Source organism: Ipomoea nil, unplaced genomic scaffold (genome assembly GCF_001879475.1).
Source record: "Ipomoea nil cultivar Tokyo-kokei standard unplaced genomic scaffold, Asagao_1.1 scaffold1026, whole genome shotgun sequence".
Taxonomy (NCBI): Eukaryota; Viridiplantae; Streptophyta; class Magnoliopsida; order Solanales; family Convolvulaceae; genus Ipomoea; species Ipomoea nil.
Window position 1 is genome coordinate 2,634,558 of NW_017617454.1, and position 24,646 is coordinate 2,659,203.

The 24,646-nt window shown below is 33.9% G+C and overlaps 3 protein-coding genes across 11 annotated transcripts; 2 read left to right on the top strand and 1 right to left on the bottom strand.

The window, feature by feature from the left end:
* Nucleotides 1-540: 540 nt before the first annotated feature.
* LOC109180637 (E3 ubiquitin-protein ligase RING1-like) lies at nucleotides 541-1,976 on the top strand. Its single transcript, XM_019330332.1, has one exon. It carries the CDS (start codon nucleotides 697-699, stop codon nucleotides 1,729-1,731), a length of 1,035 nt encoding a protein of 344 aa, XP_019185877.1. The 5' UTR covers nucleotides 541-696; the 3' UTR covers nucleotides 1,732-1,976.
* A 4,762-nt stretch (nucleotides 1,977-6,738) lies between these two features.
* LOC109180271 (transcription factor bHLH96-like) lies at nucleotides 6,739-8,625 on the bottom strand. The gene is made up of 3 exons (XM_019329762.1): nucleotides 8,098-8,625; nucleotides 7,361-7,780; nucleotides 6,739-7,051 (listed from the first exon to the last, which is right to left on the bottom strand). The coding sequence occupies exons 1-3, from the start codon at nucleotides 8,566-8,568 to the stop codon at nucleotides 6,962-6,964; spliced, it is 981 nt and encodes a 326-aa protein (XP_019185307.1). The 5' UTR covers nucleotides 8,569-8,625; the 3' UTR covers nucleotides 6,739-6,961.
* Nucleotides 8,626-20,033: 11,408 nt separating this feature from the next.
* Nucleotides 20,034-23,621, top strand: LOC109180163 (probable glucan 1,3-beta-glucosidase A). 9 transcript variants are annotated; one of them, XM_019329641.1, is made up of 11 exons: nucleotides 20,034-20,358; nucleotides 20,714-20,827; nucleotides 20,917-21,032; nucleotides 21,120-21,239; nucleotides 21,320-21,505; nucleotides 21,576-21,734; nucleotides 21,816-21,985; nucleotides 22,062-22,217; nucleotides 22,315-22,667; nucleotides 22,973-23,158; nucleotides 23,291-23,621. In XM_019329641.1, exons 2-11 carry the CDS (start codon nucleotides 20,767-20,769, stop codon nucleotides 23,362-23,364), a joined length of 1,581 nt encoding a protein of 526 aa, XP_019185186.1. In that variant the 5' UTR covers nucleotides 20,034-20,358; nucleotides 20,714-20,766; the 3' UTR covers nucleotides 23,365-23,621. The 9 variants fall into 9 exon arrangements, with proteins under 9 accessions (XP_019185186.1, XP_019185187.1, XP_019185181.1 ...); XM_019329642.1 differs by having other exon boundaries at nucleotides 20,034-20,271; XM_019329636.1 differs by having other exon boundaries at nucleotides 20,035-20,358; nucleotides 20,714-20,822.
* Nucleotides 23,622-24,646: the final 1,025 nt, after the last annotated feature.

The following is a 24,646-nucleotide window of genomic DNA, read 5'->3' on the forward strand; positions in this document are numbered from 1 at the left end:
CCCGTTTCCTTCGCAACGAACCGTCTCCCAGCCCTTCTACCCGTCTGAACTCTCCAACATCTCGACTTAACCTAACTGCCCAGCTAATTGAGTCACGCAACCCCTTCAGGTAGACTGGCTAACGCTCTCATCCGGCACACGGAGGGTGCCTCTCAAAGGAATGGGAATACCCACAAATACAAGTAGCTATTATGCCTCCACCGAACCTCGAACCCACCACCTCCTACATAGGATGCAACTTATACCATTGAACCACAAAGTCCTGATACTTGTCTTCTTTTTACTACACTTTGATCAATTCCCTCGTCTAATATCTCCATTTACACCGCCCGCCAACGTTATCTTCCGAACTCGTGTCCATATCCCATCACTCATATTTATTTTATCTGCAAAAATCATCTAAAAAACCCCTAATGGGATTGCTCACTAATTGCCAACAAGCAAACACCGTGTAAGTCCAACCATCCAAACAATAAGACTCCCCACAAATTGCAGTATTCCAGTGTCTTGTTAGTATGTAGCCCCGGTCCCCACCACCATCAAACTTGCGCGTATTTGACCCAGTAAGCTCTATTGACTTTTCACACCAAAACGCAAAGAAACCGCACTTAAACTCACCCAATTCCCAATCCTTCCATTCATCCCCATTTCCCTGTTTCACCCCATCTTTTGAGGTATCTATCCTCCGTTTCTTCCATGGCTAGAAGGGTTTTGGATGATGATGAAGACCACCCAGCATATAAAGTGTACAAATGTTCCGATTGTTCACCTTCTGCTTCAGATTGTTCCCAAGAGTGTACCCTGATAATTCCTGCTTCTCCTTATTCTCCTCCTCCTGGTGTGAAATATCACATGCCCGCATATTTCATCTTCATGCTATGTCTACTCGGCGCCCTTTTCGTCATCCTCAGCTACGTCACCATCCTTAAACGGTTAAGCCTGAGGAATTCCCGGAGGAGGACGACGGCTTCTCCTCCTCCGGTGGAGGAATCCCGGCGGGATTTTATCGACGGGGAGCAGACCCAGCAGGTGGATCACCCGATTTGGTATATCAGAACCGTCGGCCTCCCGGACGCCGTTATCGAGTCTATATCTGTTTTTAAGTATAAAAGAGAGGAGGGTTTAACGGAAGGCACGGATTGCTCCGTTTGCTTAACGGAATTTCAAGAAGACGAGAGGCTCCGCCTGTTGCCTAAATGTAGCCACGCTTTTCACGTCCCCTGCATCGACACTTGGCTAAGGTCACACAAGAACTGCCCACTGTGTCGCGCGCCCATAATCACCGAAACAACAAACGTCGTCGATGTCGAACAAGCAAACAACGTTGTCGCGCTCGCCGATCAAGAAACACCCCATCAAGAAAATGAAGAGGTGAGCCCAGAAATCAGGCCCCCAATTGAAGCAAGAAATCACAGAGTTGTTGTGGACGACGAGAATGAGAATTTTCAGCCACCCAGAAGATCAGTGTCGATGGATTCCTCTTCGGCTTCAATGATTCGCCTCTCAGCAGCGGAGATTGAAGCTGCGAAGAGGAATTTCGAGATTGGTTCCTCGAAGCCATCTTCTTCTTCTTCTTCTGCAAGTAGAAGTTCTCGCTGGTACAGCGCAATGAAGAGTTCTTCATTCGGGCGGTCCCTGCAGAAAGTTCCGATTGGTATGAAGAGATCATCCTCAACTTCTAGTGGGAAGTGTTCTTTGCCAACTACAAATAGCAGAAGCCAAGATTTTTGAATTTTGAGGGGATTAATGGAAGCACCTATTGTAAAATTGCAATTTGTATATCAAATCCAACTGGTTTCAGCAGGCTAACACGCAGAGATTTATTGTAAGCAATGAATTTGAGGCTCTCTGAATCTTGAATGCTTTTTTTAATAAGAAGTTACAGTGAAGCATACACTTCCATTAACTGATGAAATTGGTCTTTTGTTTCCCTTTCCATTGCATTGTCCGTATTTTATGCAGTAATTTTTGGTTTTTATTCTACTGTTCTTTGCTATGCTCTGTTCTCTATGCAATATGAATTGACATCAAAGTCACAAAAAGATTTTTCAAGAAACGTTACAAGTCATGGCCATTCTACTGACGTTTCCATCGTTTTTTGTTTTTCCCTGAATTCGATGTATCATAGCTGAGTTTATGAATAAGGAAAATGACATAAAGCAGCAATTTTTCTCGCAGGAAAATACTGGGAAAGTTCATCACTTAAAATCGACATTTTTTGTTATTTTGTGCTCCCTAGACAAAATTCAACTCGCCTGGATCTTGGAGTCCAATCATTATACTATAGACCATGGTTAAGAATGTGAATTACTTATTTTTAATATATTTAATACATTAAATGTTATTTTTTGTGTATTAAAGGTTTATTATTTAGTATACTGTCAAATAATAAATTGTCAGTATACAAACAATATCAAATAATAAACCTTCTATAATATAAATTGTGTTTTTAAGTTTTGGGACTTTTTGAGTTTAGTATAGGAAAGGAGGCTTGTTTGGGCCACAGAGATATCTAGGCCCAGCGTGAAATCCATGATGTAAAGCCCAATTTTTAATCTGAAAACACAAGCGAATAGACTGAATTAGTGCAACTCCAATTGTTATCAATAGTTATGCTGTGCAACCGAATGCACCATGAGCATGGTGCATACGATACAAAATGACGTCATTCAGGTTCGATTCTCGGCAATAGTATTATTGTGGATATATAGTTATGAATTTCTGGATATATAGTTATGAATTTATGGATATTTAGTTCATTCATTGTAGATATTTACTTCATTCATTCACTGTGGATATATAGTTATGAATTTATGGCTATATAGTTATGAATTTCTGGATATATAGTTATGAATTTATGGATATTTAGTTCATTCATTGTGGATATTTAGTTCAATCATTGTGGATATTTACTTCATTCATTCACTGTGGATATATAGTTGTGGATTTTTACTTCATTCATTCACTGTGGATATATAGTTATGAATTTGTGGATATATAGTTATGAATTTATGGATATATAGTTATGAATTTATGGATATTGATACTGCTAATTATACGTAAGCAATATGTAATAACACGAGACCAATTAAAGCAAGTAAATGACTTTATTGATCACGATAGAGGCCCTAAGTACAATCTACTTGGTTGCTCTGAGTACCGACTGACTGCGGTCGGGATTCTCTAACAACAACCTATCGATCGTCCAAAAGTCCCCTACACTGTAGCTACTGTGGGTATTTATAGCCGCCGTGCCGGGGACAGGATTCCGGCCGCTCGGCATGTCTTCCACGTAGCCACCACGTGTCACCCTCCCGGGTGCCCTGTCTGTCATCATGAAGAGCCGCCACGCGTCCTTTCGCGTCCTTTTGCCAGCTCTCTCGTCAAAGGGCTACCGGTCGGTGATCGACACCAGCGTTCGGGCAACTTCCGGCCGTTCCCGACCGGGGTCTTCATGAAAAAGCCCGACCTGCTACCTGCAAAGATCAGAAGAAAAAGACAAAGGCAAAGTCGGTCGTGGTGGAGCTTATGTCGGTCGGGACATTCCCTACCAGATATATAAAAATGCTATTGCCAGGAATCGAACCTGATTTCTTCTTTAAGTGGGACGCGCGTTTTTTAACCAAAACGACGTCGTTTTGCATCGAATGCACCATGCGCATGGTGCATTCGGTTGCACATCATAATTTGCGAATTGTTATACCATGGACTAGGGTCCATTCTTGGTTTTAAATTGTGTATTTTTATTATTATTATTTTTGTATATTTTTAGTATTGAAATTGTGAACTTTTAGAATATAAATTGTGTTTTTAAATTTTAAAAATTTATATATAAATATAGGGTCATTACAAATTATAAATTTTTAAAAGGTAAATTGTGAATATTTAGTATATGTCATATTCTATTATTTCTACATCAAGATTCTTATTGGTTGTAATAGTAAACTAAGTAATTAAAGTGTACAAATAAAGAGTTTTAGCACTAAGATAAGTATGTGAGATTTAGTTTTTAGATTATTATTTTTATGCATAGTTTTTAGATTATTACTTTGCTTAAATTGCAACTAAGATGACACTAATAGCTAAGCATCTTATGCTCATATGGTATGTAATGACTTTTCTTATGTGGGATGTCATGAGATTGAATTTCAATGGAGGTGTTGTTGACTTTTTGTGCTTCATTAATTTGAGAAAATATGTTTGAACAGATATTACAATGTAATAAAGTCAGCATTCAAAAAAAAAAAAAAAAAGATGGTAAGAAGATCAGACTCTTTGTTATTAATTGTTAAATTATACATTTGAGTTAATACCCAAAATCGTCCTCGACTATAGTGGTTTTTCTCAATTTCGTCATAAACGACTTTAGTGACCTAATATCGTCCTAGACTTTTGTGTTTCGCTCAATTTAGTCCCAGACTTTTGTGTTTTTGCTCAATTTAGTCCCTCATTTGTTATTCTGTCCATTTGGTGTTAAATAAATAGACAATTCAGTAATTTTAATATTGGCATCTCTTTACTCATAGACATGTGAACTGCGAAATTCTTTTTTTTTTTACGAATTACTCCCAGAATTACTCCTAAAACTGCGAATATAAAATTTGATTTGCAGGTCCGGGAGTAATTCTGGGTGTAATTCGTACAAGAAAGAGGAATTTCGCACTTCATAAGTTGAAAGTAAAGAGAGATCAATATTGACATTACTGAATTGTCCCTTTATTTAACATCAATTTGACGGAATAACAAATGGAGGACTAAATTGAGCGAAACACAAAAGTCTGGGACGATATTAGGTCACCAAAGTCGTTTATGACGAAATTGAGAAAAACCACTATAGTCGAGGACGATTTTGGGTATTAACTCTATTCTAAACTGATTAATCTCCTCATCTATGAACGCTTAATCCTAGCACCACCCAAAATCCAACAAATACAAATTTCATATAAGTAGTCATAGGATGGGTACAAAGTCATGCACCTTATGCTGCAAATTTATGCACATTAAGATGCAAAGCTGCAAATTTATGACCTTAAGGTGTAAATTTATGATCCTAAAATTTTAATACAGAAAGAATACCAGAGCTTTGATCTCACGCGAAGAAGGCCTCAGGTGCCAATGTAAAGAGAAATCTAAGCCTTTGATCTGTCCAGATCAACGGTTCTAAAAAAAAAAAGAGCGCTTCTAATCTGCACAACACTATCTTCTCCCGTAAACCATCTCTGATCTACTATCTTTGCATTTTGATCAAATCATGAAAGGCACAAAATTGTATCCTGGAGGGCACAACAGTGTACACTGGAAAGCACAACAATGTGCTCTGAAAGGCAAAACAATATGCACTTCGAAGGTACAACAATGTGCTTTGGAAGACTCAGCAATATGCTCTAGAAGGCTCAACAATGTGTACTCTAAGACAAAACAATATGCGCTTCAAAGGCACAACAATGTGCTCTGGAAGGCACAACAATATGCTCTGAAAGGCTCAACAATGTACTTTTGAAGGTCAGCAATGCACTGGAAGACACATCAGTCTGCTCTGAAAGGCACACCATTGTGCTTTGAAGGTTACAACATTGTGTTCTGCAAGAAAAAAAAAATGCTTTGAAAGTTTTTTTTTTTTTTTTTAAAATATTGACTTATTTACACAAAATTACCATAATATCATCACTTTTTTTTTTTTTTTTTTAAATAGCTTCATTCTAAACCCTTGATCTGGACTGGACATTTTTCACCTAAAAAAAGTTTTTCACCTAATCCATTATATATATATATATATGTGTGTGTGTGTGTGTGTGTGAAAATTTTTTCGTTGCATCAATTATTGAAATTGTGCAGTGAATCTTCAGTCTTCGCTAAAGGCTTCTTGTACTTCCTTTAATTTAGCAAATGTCCTTGATAGAAAATTTTCAGAGTAAATATATAGTCACACACAGAGATATGGTAAACCTGATTTAGAAGAATTTCTTTACCATCCTATTATCTGTCTATATGTTTCTATTACAACTATCCCAATCTCCATGCAGATAAAATTGAATCCTACGCCATACTTGTTAATTGTTAGAGCATCCATATAAGTTGGAGATATTAGGGGGAGAATGTAAGAATGAGTAGGAAAGAGAATAATGTGGGAAGGGAGGGAAAAAAAAAAATCAAAACTGATTTTATAAAAAAAATATATAAAAAATAAGCATGTCATTTCTCTATTGGTTCTCTTTCCTCCCTCATTAATTTTTTTTCTTGGGCAGAGTAATATCCCAACATTTGCAGATGCTCCCCACCCCTTCTCTCTCTTGATTCTCTCTCTGCCACTATGACATTTTGGCCTCAAAAGTAGTGAATTCTCCCCCATTTCTCCTCTGATGTAGATGCTCTTACTAAATTTAAGTTATTCTACATATCATTCCCAAACATTTTAAAGTTTGAAACTTAATTAAAACCTTGGTACGGGACCATAGACCATTCACTTATTATTATTATTACTTCGTAGTGTTATTATTATTATTATTAGTATTATAGTTTTTAAATTTTCAGTTAATTGTATTGAGAAAGCTGGTAATTACTAAGGTATGGTAAATATAACCTCGAAAATTTAAACTGAAAAAGCTTTTCTCAGGCTTTGTTGAAAGGGAAGCTGATTTCTGTCAAAAGTGAATCGTCTTTTTGACTTGCAGAATGATCTAGAAAGAGGGCAAAGTAATTTTCCAAGACAGAACATTAATTGATTGAGGCAATAATTAATACAAAGACAAAACATTCCAAAACTAGATTATACTCGTATTATATTAATGCTAATAAACATTACAGATGATTATGAGATGAGATCAATTTAAAGCATAAAGTAGGGTTGATTTGACAATGCGATCGACCAAGAATAATTTTACAATTTTTAGAATATTCTTTTTAATTTTATATATTTCTTCTCTTTCTGGGTCCCCATGTTGCAGTGGGACTTCTGAGATCATTACTGGTTCTCTTGTTCAATCATGGCAACCATTTCATGCACAGAACTGGCGATCTCCTTCACTGTACTTAGCCGACACTCTTCCTCAACCTGTTTCCATCATATCAAACACTATACTTTACATCAAATATATTCAAATAAATAATTATCGTAATTACTTAAATTAGCATGTCTGTCATGTCATCCATTAATGTTCTCTGAATTCATGTTTATTAAACAATAATAATGATTATTTACCAGATAGTATATGTTTTATACTTTTTAAGTTTTTTTGTGATCAATTATTTGAATTGGTAACAGAGCTGTTATCACATTATATAATAGTTCATCTGAGTTCATCTAAGTTAATTAATTTTAATTTTAAGAAAAACATATCATATAAAAACTATTGCGACTAACCTTTAGGCTGAAAGAGTAGAGCACCATTTGATCAATTGTGGTGGCATTTAGGTGGAGAATTGTGAGGGACATAGCATGAAACCATGTGATCATCTTCAGTAATTGTTTTGGCCGTTTTCTTGATAGTACCTTGACATTTGCGTGGTCGTCTACCATGGCGACTTCGATGTCGGCTACGGCGGAGCACTTCTCGGCCGCCGCCTTGTCGGAGGCGGCGTGGTTCCGGGTGGCTGAGGTTGAGTACTGAGGGAAGTGGAAGAAGTTGGAGAAGGGAAGAGATGATGATGATGATGTTGAAGTTTTCTTGGCGTTGTAATATGGCAGATTTTTCACCAGCTTGTGAGCTTCCAAGAATTGAGAGAGTTGTTCTAGCTCCTTCACAAAATTTATGGCTCCTCCAACAATTGATGCTTGGTCACCCTGTTAATTCACATTTTATTTTGTGGATTTATCAATTTTCTATATCTAATAAAGATAAGTTCAACTCGATATCTGCCAGAGCTGTCAATCAGCTATGCGTAACATAATCTGATTTATATCTTTATGACATTTTACCAGTTCTCGAGTAGTGTGTGCAGATTTAATATAAGTTTAAGAACTTCTAATGCACATGCATATATGCCATGCAATCATTCATGCATATATATAATTAAGCATTATTATCCAGTTAAGACTAAATAATTTAATTATATTAATTAAAACCTTATTGTTGGTAGTAGAATTGAAGGCGTGCGTACCCTTTGAGCATATGACGGCGGCATCATGGAGCGGAGGACGGCGAGGTAGTCGTTCATTTGGCGGCGGCGGTTTCTCTCAACCTCAATATGGGTCATCCTTTGGTTCTCTATTTCTTCCTTGTTCTTGGAGCATTTGGTGCGCCTTCTCTTCCGTCGAGTCAAGGGCGCCGCCGCCTGGGGATCCATCGCCGCCGGGTACTCCACCGACGACAACAACCCGTTCCCGGCGGCGGCCGCACAAACTTCCGGCGACGAAGTATTCGCCACTGAAACCGGAGGAGACGAATCCCAATAGTAATATCCACCATTCGAACCAACTTGCTCCGTAAATGTTTCGCAATTCAACTTCCTCTCATCGTCTTCTTCAAAACCAAAGCCGCCATAGCAATCCCATCCCTCCATACCGTGAAAATCTCTGCAGTACCCATAGCTAAAGGGATCTTGCTGAAACACAACAGCTTCTAAAGCCATCGCCTTTCTATTTTAGTTTCTTTTTCTCTCAATTCTCTCCCTTAAAGAAGCTAATATACAAAGGAGGGAATATAATGAATGCAGTAAGAAAGAAGATGGGTTTGCCTCCCCTTTTAAAGGCTTCAAAATAGGAATAATTAAGCTAGCTTGGACCAACTTGCACGTACCAACCATATAATAAAACTTATTGGATGTATGAAAACTGCAACTATTACTATACACTTGAGGACTTATGTGTTTCTTGTTGTCTTGAGATAGTGAACACAATCATTCTCTTGTTAGCTAAGTAATTAAGTTGAAAAATACACTACTACTAGATAGTTAGGTGAGTAGGTATGTACTCGCAAAATATTGAAGATTAATTTATTTCCAATAATTTAGTATATATTAACAAGTTGTATGTACTCTATATACTATTATTACTATCTAATCAAATAAAATATCAGGAAAATGTATAGCTGTATACATATAGTCATATATGCACATATGACACGAAACATGTAGGTACTGTCCTTTTTGGTAAATAATTAGCATATCAGTTAATTTTGACTTGTTTGATCAATATTAACAGTTTGACTTAATTAAACAATCAATATAAGTGTTTGATCAATTAGCTTTTCGTAACTTCAAAATACTAAAATTCAAAAAGTTGCTTAAAGTAATTTTTTCGATCAATTTTTTTTAAAGAGTCATTTTGTATATAATCAGCTATAGCTAACAACAAATTTATCAAACAATTTCTACAATTAATTAATGCTATTAACTAGTCAAACTCACTGATTCAATCAGCTAATAACTATTTACCAAATATTCGTACTATTTTGAGTGATTTTGTTGTTGAACTTTCCTTTACAATATTGATGATAGCTTTGGGGTTAACGAATGATAGACTCAAGTTTGTCTTGATAGCGATGCAGAATTCGAAAATTATTAAATAATTAAATTATTAGTTACAATTGGATGGAAAAATATATAATAAATATCAACTATATATTATATTTAATTTGTCACGAATGGATGGCGTTGTGGACTTGGGGGTAATTATTGAAACCATCATCATTCTGAAAATGAAGTTTGCGTATATAGTTTACCAAAATTATCCTTTTCCATAAAGTGAAGTGCTGCACGGTAGGCTCATATAGGATGTGGTTAAATTATTTGACAAGCCTCATAATAGATAATATTATGGGACCCCGTGGTCGGAAATTAAACTCTAGCAAGCTAGCTAAGCATTTGGACATTTCAATAACTTTTCTTGGTTGTGGTTGGTTTTACCATATTTTGTATTTCAGATGAGAAAAGTGTTAAATTGAATCATGTGCGGAACGTAGTCTTTTTTTATTGAGTGATGTAGAGATTCAAACTCATGACATGAAGTTGGCTCTAGTACTAAATTAAAGTATGTGTTCCATTTTAACGAAGTTGATAGTTGAATTACACATTTACTTTATATATTATATGCTCAACGGTAATTATAAAAGTTGTTTTCTTACAAATTTTCATTTTTCGACCACTTTTTATAGTCAAAAGATGGACAAAAGTTTCATAGTTGTAAGTTAATTTTATTTGTCTGAATGTATTAAGCATAATACATATAAATACTAAATGTGAAATTTAATTATCAACTTAAACTTTTAATTATCAAATCTATGTGAAAGGATGGCCCGCATGAGCGCTATATATATATAAAAGACGTCAGTCACAGATATCATTAACAATATATAGGGTTGCATTCAAATACAAACCCCCTTAAAATACAAACTTGAACTCGTGCACACATTAACATACTTACATGCACACATCGCGTAGGAGGAAAAAATCACAACCATCCATCAAAACTCGTGCACACATTAACATACTTACATGCACACTGAGCACACTGTAAACAATATATGAGATTAGCTCGTGCACACATTAACATACTTACATGCACACAGTTTGTATTTTAAGAGAAGTTTGTATTTAAAAATAAGGGAAAATGGCACTTTTTCCCCTTTTGTTATATACTTATAGCACTTTTTCCCCCTAAATTATTTAAGTGGCAGTTTTTTCCCCCTGATATATTAAATGGACATATTTACCCTTAAAATAAATATTTCATTTATTTTTCTTCTCCAACAAATTATAACCACGATTTGAAAAAATAAAATACATTAAGTGTTGAATTTAGAATATTTTAAAAATAAAAAAATAAAATTTTAAAAGAAAGTTTGAACCAACCGTTCAAATTGGATCCAAAATCGTGAACCGACGGTTCAAAATAAAACTCAAACCGCGATTATATATACTTATATGTGAGAGTCAATATAAATGCGGAAAAAAACATACACTATTTGCAAATATTATAATTCTAATTTAAGCTATTGCTAGTAGTTGTTCTGATTTGAACCTCCGGTTCACGGTTCAGGATCCATTTTTTTCCAGTTCACGATTTTAATAAACGGAAATCCAAATATTGGGTTATGTTATGAATCATAACCAAAATTTTTTAATTTGATTGCTATAGTGTTTGGTTCAGTTCGAACCGAACCGTGGTCATCCCTACGTATAAACAATAATTTGTTGAAGAAGAGAAATAAATAAAATATTTGTTTTAAGGGTGGAAATGTCCATTTAATATTATCAGGGGAAAAAACCGTCATTTCTATAATAATTGAGGGGGCAAATGTGAATGCATGAATAATTCAGGGAGAAAAAGTGCTATAAGCATATAACACAGGGGGAAAAAGTGCCATTTTCCCTAAAAATAATCATATATATATAAGTTAATTATATTTAAGGTGAAAGTGATGATTAGGGTGCAAAAGAAAGGTGAATGGAAGTGCATTTATTTTGGATTTTGGAAGGGCATTGTTTGTCTTGATTCAGCGACGATGATATGAAGTTTGACCTAGAAGCAAGTGAATCTTTGAAAGAAGATGATAGATGAACTGAGGGCTCAAACTTTAATTGACTAGAGATGAAAAGATATGTGGAATCAATATAATATGTAGAGGGTGAGAGACAGTAGTATAGGTACAGGTGATAGAGGCCAGGAATTAAGGCTGCTGTATGATTTCTCATCTCATCATCATCATAAGTATTCATGTGACCGACCACACACAAACAAATGCGAATCTCTGCAACCCTAATCATCCATGTTAAAGACCGCCCCAACAACCTACGTATGTATAGTAACTCACCTAGCATTCTAGTCTTCTAGCAGCCATTTCTGCTTAGCTTCAACCCCACATTTCATCATCTCATCTGCTTTTTTATTTGATGAATTGTTACTTTTTATGCATATTTTTATCAATCTTTTCTTGCTAAAATTTGAGTATCCTAATGTTTAGGAGCTATATATGTATAAACCCGCCCTGTACTTTATATCATTATTATAATTAAATTTTTGATTTATGTAAAAGTTTGTAGCTGGTACTTAAATATGCATTTTGAATTAATTTTACATTTTGACTCTAATCAGTAAAAAATTACAAGGTAAATTGTTAGAGGACAGCATGCACAAAGTATCATAGACGAATGAAGCCAAGCAGGGAGGTGATGATAGAGAAGGGTGTTAGAGTAAAATTACTCTAACACCCTACTCTATCATCACCTCCCCGCTTGGCTTGGCTTGGCTTCATCCGTCTTTACTACTTAGTGCATGACGTCTTCTAACATAAACCAACTTAGTTTGTTCATAAATTATTAACTCAAATAAAAAGAGGTAATAAACAACTAATTATTTTGAGAATTAACTCTATTTTATATTATTAATAAAGAACTTTTATGATAAATTGAATTTAAATTTTTTTAGTTATAGTCACACTTAAAGGACCAAATTGGTGCAATTGAAAGTGAACGGTTCAAAATTAAGAAAAGGCAATAGTTGGATGAATGATTATTTTGAGAATTAACTCTATTTTATATTAATTATATGCAGTCATGCAGACCTACATCACTTTTTGGTATTGAATATAAAATGATTATTAGAAATAGGATCTTAAATTCGTGCTTGGAAAGTAATTATAGATATTTAGAAAGCGTATATAAATCTGTCATTTTAAGCTTTAGCAGCTTCAAGGGGGGCATGCTAGCTTGATCAAAGGGATTCATTGACGAGTATCCGGTTCCGGACAAAATAGCTTAGAATTATTATTATGGATTAATTTTTAAAGGATATTATGATTTTTTATAAGTCACTAATTAATTTATAATATTAAAGTTTCCCACACTCTAGCTCGACTTATTGTGCACAAGGAGCCCCCCTCACTTTGAAAGGTTACTCTAACGCTATAGTTGATGAGCCCCCCTCACTTTGAAAGGTTGTTCTAACGCTATTGTTGATGAGACTCGATCTCTGATCATTTTTTCCAACGTTCATCTCTATGACCAGTTGACCTGCCCATATAGGTATAATATCAGTTTCATATAATTATAACTCCACTCCAATTTGTTGGCATAAGATGATAATATATTTCTTTTAATCCAACAAGATTACTGGAGAGGCGCTAAGCTTCCTTCTTTAATAAGGAAATTCTACTTTTAATTTTCGACTATTGTGATATTATTATATTTAGTCTTTTAATTTATTAATATTTTCAATGAGCAAATGATACCCTTCGGTAAAAATGTAATGTTTGTTAACTTATAAAAAATTATTATATTTTTGTTAAAAAGTATTATGTATCAATTAAAAGCTATAAACGTACATTTAAACGAACCAATTTGACTGAATCAGGGGAGAATAAATTCACGAGGACAGTACGTGTGGGCCTAATATCCTCTTGTGTTAAATAAGGGTTCAATTCGTAGGTTATATTTAATATACGGTCCAAATGAAGACTGCACTTATTTCTTCCAAGATTTGCATTGTCTGTTTTATCAAGAATTCAAGATGTTGTAGGATCACAGCATATTAGTAAATTAGGACCACTTTTATTATTATTATTATTTTATTCGTTTGTACTTATTTTGATTAATTTTCCTTACCAAACGACCAGATTTGGGTGTCTCTTTCCTAGCTAATTTATATAACTAAAAATAAAAAATGAAATGAAGATCTTTTCACAAGTAATTATCAATTCGGTCCATACAACTTCAGTTTTATAGATATTGGATCTTAGCAAATTATATTATATGGTGAAAAGGTTTATTAAAGTAGCTAAACTTTTATCATAATCACTACATGATACTTGATACAATGATACTTAATAAAGTCTAAAAATAACTGAGAAGAGTTTATAGTGCATGTTATAGTGGTGTTTTTTCACCGAGTTATGGGTATGCATTTTTTTTTTTTAAACGGTGTATTTTTAATTAATCATTTATCTACAAATTACAAATTATGTCAAAAACTATGAATGCCAACTCAATAATATATGTGAAGCTAATATTTAGTTGTTTGTAATTTTCTTATAGATATTATTCCTCCTAACTTTCTTGACTAGAACTTGATGTAAGCATTCTAGGTTTTGTTTAACGTCAAGACCAATTAATTAATGGACTGACTTTATTTATGTTGATCTCGATCTAATTAATTATTTAATTAATTAGAGGGGTATATTATCTTAATTATCTAATTAACTGGCAGCGTTTTGAATAAATCAAATTAATTATTCTTCCAAAAAATCAAATTAATTATTGTTTAAGAGATCGGTGGATTTGGTGCCAAATTAAGTTTTTTTTTGTTTTGTTTTGTTTTGTTTTGTTTTGTTTTGTTTTGTTTTTTGTTTTTTTTTTTTTTTTTTTAAGATAAAGAAACTAATTCATTAATCATAAGGCTGAAACGTTTACAATAAAGATCGATGGAATGGTCAAACATTCCTTACAGTCAAGACATAGAAACAGCTTTTCTAGCAATGCCAGAGAAAACTTGATTCGCAAACTGTTTCACAAATATGAAACTGAATTCTTTGGAAGAACTTAAAGCTTCTTTAATGATTTTGCACACCACCTGAGTATTTATTTTCATTCTTTTATCGATTAACAATGTCTCCATCGGGCTGAACTACATATCATAGTTCAGAGGAGTCTTTTTTTCATTGTCATGCTTGTCACACAGGATGACATTCACATACGCCATGACCAGTTTTATCGTTTCACGCTTTATGAAAAATAACTCGCAAAGTAAACGAGAGGAAGAAACTCGTTAAAACAACGAGAGGAAAAACACAAAAACTGCAAACAAAATTAAATCAGTAAACCAAAGTAAAGGAAAACAACCGTGCAAAAGTAAGGGAGTAACGACCAGTAGCGGTGGAGATGGAGGAGAAAACGATGAAGGTAGATGTTGTCAACGGTGGAGATGACAACAGGGCAAGACGATTGGACGTTGCCTCTGATCCGCTTGCTTCACGGAGGCAGCGACCGTGTCGAGAGAGAATTAGGGTTTAGTTTTTTTTTTTTTTTTTTTTTTTTTAAGTGTTTAGTTAATTAGAGGTGTTTAATCGTGTTACTTCTACTTATCAACTTAATTATTATTCCTTTTTTCTTTCTCTCCGTAAGTATTAATGAAGCCTCTTGAATTTGTCGTTATTTGAAATGTTAATTAAACAATGAGTTTATTACTGCAATGGTCCATCAACTATTATAAAATTACTAATTTGGTCTTAGATAACTTTTTTCTTCAATTAAGTCCTCAACTTTGAAAAAATTAATCATTTTGATCCTCCGTTCGATCAAGCGTTAGAATTACGTTAACTTGGAGGGCATTGATGAAATTTCACTTAATAATACCCATTTGGTACATTAAAAACCAAATTGGTGCATTAAAAAAATAGATGTATGGATGAGATTAATTGGGATAACTAAAAACGCACCTGTGCATATGAAGCATTATATTGTGTGCAACAAAGGAACATACTTAATATGTACACATTATAATGCTCCATATGCATACGTGCGTTTTTAATTCCCTCAATTAATTTTATCTATAATTCTATTTTTTAATGCAGCAGATTAATTCTCATAAATTTATAGAGAAATTGATTCTGATATGATTTCTAATGTATATATACATGGGAAGGTTGATTCTCCATATGTACATGCGTGTTTTTAGTGCACAAGTTGGAAAGAAGCTAAGTCACAGAACCACTACACCTAGGGGATGAAATGTCACGGAGTTTGAAACTTATCTTTTCATTTATTTTGAATTTTCTCCCACTTTTGTGTCTTGCTAATTGGACAAAAAGTAATTATTATTTTAAATATTAATTTATAAAATTCAGTCCACTAATTGGATATAAATAATTTTTAAAATCATATTTTTCATCTACTTGGAATTGTGCTGATAGATGGACAAAACTCTCTGTCTGTCTTTTCTTCCTGATTCATGAACATAATCAAATTTTAATAAACATAGGAACATATTCATAAATCGAATTATTCTTTTTGGTGATTAGATAAATCTACTATCTCTATTTGAAGGTGTGAACTCTGACACTTTATGTAATAATTAAAATTATCATCAATTTTACTATGCAAGCCTGGATACTAAAATCTGTAATTTTTAGAATTTTTCAAGTTTACACATTTAGTATTAAAAGATTATTTATCCAATGTATACCCTCGAATAATAGCTAATCAATTATCCAAACAAAAATAAGCAATGTAACAACCCAACAGCGCCATATATGCGTGCAAAACAAAAGCATTCTCGACGAATTCAAGCATAAATTAAAACACTAATAATATGATCTGAGAGGCAATCTAGGTATAGTATATATTAATGTTATATTAATTAATGCCTTGAAAGCTATTGTCGCTTGAGAAACAAGGGACTGTTATTATCCCTACTTGCTTGAAAGATCCACTAGGGGTGTTCAATCGGTTAACCGTTCGGATAACCGAACCGTTTTAACCGAACCGAATTAATCGAAGTTTTTTTTCTTTTAACCGTTAACCGAACCGAAGTTTTCTCTACCGAATTCACCGAACCGAAATTTTTTTCGGTTAATCGGTCGGTTAACCGATTAACCGAACTTTTTAAAGTTAAAATTTAAAATTCTAAAAATAACACCTAAAATAATAAATCCAATTAAAATAAAATACATATTATAATAAATTCATAACAAAATATACAAAAACATTAATTATAAACTCCAAACATCCATAACTTCAAATTAGTATTTATATTTATATTATTATTTATATATATATTACAAACTTCGGTTAACCGTTCGGTTAATTCGGTTAACTGACCTTTCGAACCGAATTAACCGTTAACCGAAGTTTTAAAATTTCTTTAACCATTAACCGAACCGAAAAAGTTCGGTTCGAAAACGGTTAACCGAAATTTGTCGGTTCGGTCGGTTAACCGAAAATTATCCGAAGTTTGCACACCCCTAAGATCGACGACAGGAACAGCATGCGACGTTATTCGCTCGTCATAATATAATTAAGGATTTTGTAATTAATGTGAAGTTCAATGCACATTCCCTGTAATCACTTATATATTATTATATTATTATGTGCTCAAATAATCTATTAATCTATTTATATCGTTGTCATCAGTTGTAATGTTTAGTACATTTCTTAACCATTAGGAGGATGGGGTATTTGCAAAGTCCGAAGTGGCGAGCTGATTTTTTTTTTTTTTTTTCCGTTTAATTTGGCGCATATAACTTTAGAAAAATTAATGTTATTATTGACTCTTTAATTCAGTCATGAAAATGTGGTCCTAACTTTTACGCAATTACAAGAAAATAAAGTTGTGCACTTCTTAATTATTAGTTATAACTTTTAACATAATGGTAGTGTTTGATCCTAACAATTACTATCAAAATAGGTCATAAGTTCTCATGTTGTGCAATATTATTGAGGCCAATAAGTGTTAGGAGATGATTGTTTGTAGGCATCTTGAAGAGTCGAATACAACATTTTACTATCGAAACATGACACTGCAAAATGTTATGCAAGTATATATACTGAAATAAATTAAAGTTATACATTCATTACTAAGTATAACTTTTGACGTAATAATAAACACTTGAAAAAATTATTAAAATTATAAAAATAAAATTGTTTAATTTGGAAAGCAGTGATGCGTCGTTGGATTAGTTTCTTGAATTGTCATTGTCAAGAAAAAGTTTGTATCGTTGTTTCATAATTGTGTAATTATATGCTTATACTTGAACTGTTATGGAAGATAGAAGCAATTTTTAGTTGGGTTCATGCATGTCAAAGTTGAGCCATAGCTACCTAGCCAACATATTTAATCAACTTGCTGATGTGTGACAGATGATGATAAGTACATGTGTCGTCTATGGCAAGAAAATTCATGTGAAATGACAAACTTTTTTTTTTCTTCTATCATATTATATCACAAATACTTCTATTAACTACAAATTATGAGACGCTTGTTACTTTTCTATCAATTAAACTTTTGAAAAAATAATTGCAGGAATAATTTTGTTATGAAAATTAATTAACATATTTAGTATTACTTAAAAATCATAATAATTAAATTGTCATTAAAGTTATTTTAAACTTTTGATTTATTGCCAATGATCTTGTGGTCTAGTGGCTCTTTCATATAAGTCATAGGTTTGAGCCCCTCAAGTAGTTGTAGACACGATTGAGCATATAACCATCAGCTTAGGCATTTAGTTAAGATGGAGCACATATTTCAATTTGGTATAAGAGTCCGACCAAAGGTGAAGCCACCGCACACGTGAGGATGCGTGTTGCCATTTATCAAGATAGCCTCTACCGCAATTGATGTGAAATGAATACCAATATGCAGAAAAATGAAAAATGATGAAACAAACAATTAAACTTGAACATCCACAATAGTTTGAACCTATTTTGAGTTTTTTAATCTCCCCAATAAAGAAAGAAAAACTTACAACACGTTTGGTTCATGGAATAGGCTTGGATTGAAATAACATTCTCAGAGGAATATTGTTCCCGAGAATGACCCACCCTGGTATTAGGCTATTAGACTTATTTTTTCCAGTACAACACTTGCCTCTCTTTCAGGTTTAAATTCTTCAGCATTCACAAGATATTTATCTGATTATATGGTGTTTAATTTTTTATATTATTTTTTCTATTATATATATATATATATATATATATATATATATATATATATATATATATATATATATATATATATATATAGACACACACACACACTATTACTACTACTTTTATCGTTTCACGCTTTATAAAGAAGAACTCGTCAAGTAAACGAGTGGAAGAAACTCGTCAAAACAATGTGAGAAAAAACACAAACTGCAAACAAAATTAAGGAATTTGATTCATAATTAACTTGAAGTTTAACAAATCAAGGCTTTACCAAAAGTGGGAATAATTTTGAATACCAAATGTCTTTTAAGAGTAATATGTTGTTGAAAAGTTTGGGAAATTAACACATTTCAACTAAAACTAGATATTGAATATGATAATTATTTCTTGGAATTTTTTTTTCAAATATATGATATAGAGTACTCCTTAATTTTATTAAATTTTCTTTTAAATAATTTCCATCTTTTAGAAAGTTTTCTACAATGATTGGGAAAGAAAATATCTTGATTAATGTTTCTTTTGTGTGATCACAATTTTTTCCTCTTAAGACATTTAATTAAATTAGAAGAAATCCACATTATCTTATTCAAATAAAACCCCATCTCCATTTTGATCTTTAGAACATGCCTCTTTTCACCCCTTATATATTTTAAAAGTCCTACCTTTACTCTTTGGCCCTGGGCTAACATCGAAGGGTTTCAATGTGTGACTTGGAACTGAGGTTAGTTGAAGCCAAGAAGGCTTAGCCCTATTTGGTAAATAGTTGTTAACTGATTGAGTTAATTAAAGAATATAACTAGTTGATAATATTAATTGATTGTAGAAATGTATTTGGTAAATTAGGTGTTAAAGAAGAAAAATCATGCACCTAAAGCTTTAGATCGACGTACTTAAGTTTCAACAACTGACGCACCTTAAGTACACAACACAAAAACCACGAACCTTAAGCACAAAAATCACGCACCTTAAGAAGGAAAATCACACACTTTAAGAAGGAAAACCACGCACCTTAAATTTGACCTAGATGTAAAAAACCAAATTGTCACTATATTTTTTTAAATTCTTGTTAATCCTAGACGTTGGTCTTGACAATATCAATGACTTTCATCTCACCCCACGTTCGTACCTGAGCACACCATCCACATTTGAACCGTATTATATATATATATATATATATATATATATATATATATATATATAATACTGGGTATAGTAATGGGCTTGCGGAGATAAACAAAATGGCCCACGAGTATTCTCATCGACCTAAAAGATAATGAAAGATTCCATTATGGCCATGAAATTTGTTCATTTGTTGACTAAATTCACTAATAAGTTAACAAGAAATGGAATAGGCCGGTTCTGGATAAAGTCCCGCTGGGCGGTGGCCATAACATTATACTCTCCTTTCACATTAATCTCTTTAAACATTTCTAAATCTAACAACATAATAAAGCATTCTCGGATTCTTTAGTCCAACTGTCCAAGGACAAGCTTCCAACTTTCAGTTTCACAAGTACACAGTCCCACATTAATTGTTTTGTTTTTTGTTTTTTTCCTCGGAATTTAAATTGTATTGTTGCACACAAAGAGAATGAATGAAGCAATCAAGAGCGAGCATGCGTATGATGTGGTGCTGGAAGTTTGAGCCACCATCGCCTTAAATTCCTTGCCTTTCGTCTACTCTTTAGCTGTCTATGTACTACTTCTACTTCATCACTCAAAAGAAAGGTTACCTTTTTCTTCAAAATTCTTTCACCCTTTGACAGATCTCAAAGCAAGGTTCTCTCTTTTTGTCTTTCCTTTTGCTTTCGTGATTTATGCTTCTTTAGGTGTAATGTGACACATATCCCTTTCCCCCCCACCCCTTCTTACTAGGAATGTAGTTCTTTTCTTGTTCTGATTTGTGTCTGCATTCTTGAGGTTTCCTCGTTCATTTAATAATGCAATTTGGAATTATATAATCATTTATCTGGGCAGATATATTCTTCTTTATGGGGTCCTTTGTTGAGTTGGTTGAGTTACCAGGAAGGATTACTGAGATTCTCTCCTTTATCTGTCTTTCAATTTTGGGTTTTTGGAGGGTTTAAATAGTGTTTTGTCCTTATTTCCGGATTTTTTTTCTCCTCTTATACAGATGCCTTGATGAGACTGTGGCTCTGCATTCTCCATGGAACTTGTTTTCTGTAAATGGGTCTGTGCTTTTCTGCTGTGCTGCTCTCTCATCTTTTCTATTGGGCACTCAGGTTTGGTCTGTCACTTGATTGATATGTCTTTTCTAGCTTTAAAGATTATAGTTGTTGAAATTTTATCAAAATGTAACATAATTCACTTTTTAAGTGGAGGGATTGCATGGAAGTTCAAAAGTTAGAGGAGTGAACTTAGGTGGATGGTTGGTTATAGAAGGATGGATAAAGCCTTCTCTGTTTGATGATATTCCCAATGGAGACATGCTTGTAGGCTCTTTATCTTTATCTATGGTTCCTTTAGTTAATCCTCTCCTTAGATTGATTTGTTAATTAGTTCTGTTGTTTGTTCTGTAGGATGGTACAGAGGTCCAATTCAAATCTCTCACTTTGCAGAAGTATATTTCTGCAGAGAATGGGGGTGGCTCGGGTGTTACTGTGGATAAAGATACCCCGTTATCATGGGAAACATTTAGAGTAAATCGCCTTAAACACTGCTATTAAACAATGTTTTTCAGTAGTTTCTTAATTGTGTTTTCTTTTCCTGGCACTGGCAGTTATGGAGGGTATCAGAATCGATCTTTCAGTTCCGAACATCCCAGGGACAGTTTCTATCGTGCAATGATAACGGAGGCAATGTGACTGCAACTGTGCAATCGCCTTCTGATTCAGAGACGTTTTATGTCGAAAGGAACTATAACAATAGAGTTCACATCAAACTCAAAAATGGAGGTTATTTGCAGGTAAACTCAAATGATGATTTTGAGATTTAAGAAAGGATTAGTGTGAAAGAAATATGACACTGTTCTTTAGGCCTCAAAAGACAACCAGCTCACAGCAGACTATCGAGGGACACCAGGTTGGGATGATAATGCTGCCACATTTCAAATGATAATTGCGTCAAATAATTATCATGGGGATTACCAGCTTGCTAACGGATATGGCCATGATAAGGCAAAAGAAGTTCTTAAAGTAAGTTTCTTTGTTTCGTTTTCTATTAATTGATCGACTATTTCTGATAGTTCATGGTTTCTGACTTTCTGTGTTTTGCAGAAGCATAGGAACAGTTTTATCACGGTAGACGACTTTGATTTCCTTCACAGGCATGGAATCAATACAGTTAGGATACCTGTTGGTTGGTGGATCGCTTTTGATCCCAACCCTCCCGCCCCTTTCATTGGGGGAACCTTAGAAGCTCTCGATAATGCATTCACTTGGGCACAGTAAGTAGGTCGTTCATCTTCGACATTTGTGTCTCTCAGCTTTCGCACTATAAAAAAAAAAAAAACTTTTTTGCAGATCCTATGATATAAAGTGCATTATTGACCTTCATGCGGCCCCTGGTTCCCAAAATTGGATGGAACATAGTGCTAATAGGGACGGCACAACAGACTGGCCTACATCTCAAGATTCCATATCAAAAACCTTGGACGTGATAGATTTTCTCGCCCACAGGTAGATTCTATGTTTCTAACCTAGGCATCGTTAATCAGAAAGCTGAAAGAAAAAAAAAAAAAAAAAAAACTGCCTTCTATTTGATGAGGATTTGCAGGTATGCGAAGCATCCAGCCTTGTTGGGAATTGAGCTTTTAAACGAGCCATCTGCTGCAGGGGTCCCGTTGGATGTCCTGGTGCCGTTTTACAAGCAAGGATATGAGATTGTTCGAAACTATTCTTCAACCGCTTATGTCATTTTTTGCCAAAGAATTGGAAATGCAGATCCAATTGAACTTTACCAGGCTAACCTAGGCTCGGTAAATACCGTTGTTGATTTGCACTACTACAATCTCTTTGACAGATACTTTGATAACCTAACTGCCGAGGAGAATATTCAATTTATATATAATAGTAGACAACCCCAAGTTCAGTCTTTGAACGGTGCAAATGGACCACTCGTTTTTATTGGTAAGTTTTTCTTTACATCTGTTGAGCATATAACCATTAATGTGCAATCCAACTATCAGCTTAGGCTTTTAGTTGAGATGGAGCACATGCTTCAGTATCAGAGCCAGACCAAGGTCATGGGTTTGAATCTCTACGTCACCCTAAAAGCCACTATGGTCCACGTGTTGTTTGGAACCTGAGCATATAACCATTAATGTGCAATCCAACTATCAGCTTAGGCTTTTAGTTGAGATGGAGACATGCTTCAATTACATCCATTAGAAATTGGACTAAACAGATTTTGAAGCTTATTGAAGTGATTACAGGAGAGTGGGTTAACGAATGGAACACGACTGGTGCTTCTCAAATCGACTACCAAAATTATGGTCGAGCCCAGTTAGACGTATATAATAGTGCGTCTTTTGGATGGGCTTACTGGACTATAAAGAATGATAGAAAGCACTGGGATTTAGAATGGAGTGTTCAGAAAAACTATCTTCAACTACAAACAGGTAAGCGTGTATAAAATTAACTATAATCCAACCGATTTTCAATTCTTAAGCTGCAGATTGTTTCTCGTTGTTGTGACTCACATGACACGATAATTTCGTGGTCTGAACTACACGGGTATATACTCGTTGCAGGTAAATCAGAAACGAGGAAGATGTGTTACGTTGCAGCATTACTTGGGTTGGCCGGCAGTTGGTTCCTCGTTTAATGATATTATTGCGACGTTATTAGCAGATTGAGGAAGAGCTATGTTTTGTTTCTTGCCCGCAGCTCGACCTTCGGAGTGATGCAGAAAGTAAGGAAAATATTTGTGTGTGCAGATGCAGAGAGGAATATGGATCATGTCCTGAGAATAGTAGCAATGTAAGAGGGAAAAAAGAGACAGACATTAATCATTAATTCTTTGAGTGTCGTTTGTGTTGGAAATGCTCATATGCAATACAGTAGTTGTTATTTTTTGGCACATCTAATTATCTAAAGCTAATTGCCTAGATTTTAGGCACCTTTTGATATACAACTTCATCACCTTTCTTGCATATTATGTGGAACAGCTACTAATGTAATATATTCCCATCCTAAGGGGCGTTTGGTTCAGGTTATATTACATAACTAAGGGAATGTGATATTCCCGAGCTTACATTCTTATGTTTGGTTCATATTTTCTGAGGAAATATAACATTCCTAGGGAATGGAACATTCCCTCCACATAGGATTTTGAAGGGAATGTGATTCATTTCATTTTCTTAGGTTATGTGAGATAATTTTGAATATTTATAAATTTTGCCATTTTTAATTCTATATATATATATATATATATATATATATATATATATATAAAGATAACCCTAAATCTCCTGTGTTTGGTAAAAATTAAAGTATGTAATATAATCATGTTTGGTTTAGGGTTATCTTTTATATATATTTTTTACCAAATACAGCAATCTAACATTCCCAGCAATCTAACATTCCCTAAGGTAATTTAATATTCCGTAAACCAAACGGCCAATTGTTTCAATATGCCAACCCTTTGAACTGTGTGACATTTCGTTTGAAATGGTAATGGTGAAACCGTTTGAACCAGTTTAATTGGTTTAGAACTTTAGGTAACTTATGATTTTTAGTAACCATATTTTTCAACTGATTTTTAGTAAAGTCCTAAATCAATTAAACCAGTTGAAATCAGAAAAATAACAAAAAAAAAATATGAAGAAACAAAAATATCCTTACTAAAAATAGGAAAAGTAATGAGAAAGACTAAAAGTGTCCAAAAAATAATAGTCTGAAATGTTAAATAGCAAAAACGATAGTCTAGGACTAAATTTAGAATTGCCACCAAAGATAAGAGACCTCTTGTGAAATTAATTCAATAATATGTGACATTTCGTTTGAAATGGTAATGGTGATATAACTAAAATACAAGAATACAAAGAGTTATTACATCAAATTGCAAAGGTAATTAAGTGCGTGTTTGGTTCATGAGTTTACACATT

Coding starts and splice junctions, on each gene's coding strand:
- LOC109180637 (XM_019330332.1), top strand. CDS start 697: ATGGCTAGAAGGGTTTTGGATGATGATGAAGACCACCCAGCATATAAA.
- LOC109180271 (XM_019329762.1), bottom strand. CDS start 8,568: ATGGCTTTAGAAGCTGTTGTGTTTCAGCAAGATCCCTTTAGCTATGGG. Junction 7,781..8,097: donor CGCCGTCATATGCTCAAAGG/GTACGCACGCCT, acceptor GTGAATTAACAG/GGTGACCAAGCATCAATTGT. Junction 7,052..7,360: donor TCTACTCTTTCAGCCTAAAG/GTTAGTCGCAAT, acceptor TGATGGAAACAG/GTTGAGGAAGAGTGTCGGCT.
- LOC109180163 (XM_019329636.1), top strand. CDS start 20,747: ATGGAACTTGTTTTCTGTAAATGGGTCTGTGCTTTTCTGCTGTGCTGC. Junction 21,033..21,119: donor TTCCCAATGGAGACATGCTT/GTAGGCTCTTTA, acceptor TTTGTTCTGTAG/GATGGTACAGAGGTCCAATT. Junction 22,218..22,314: donor ATAGATTTTCTCGCCCACAG/GTAGATTCTATG, acceptor GAGGATTTGCAG/GTATGCGAAGCATCCAGCCT.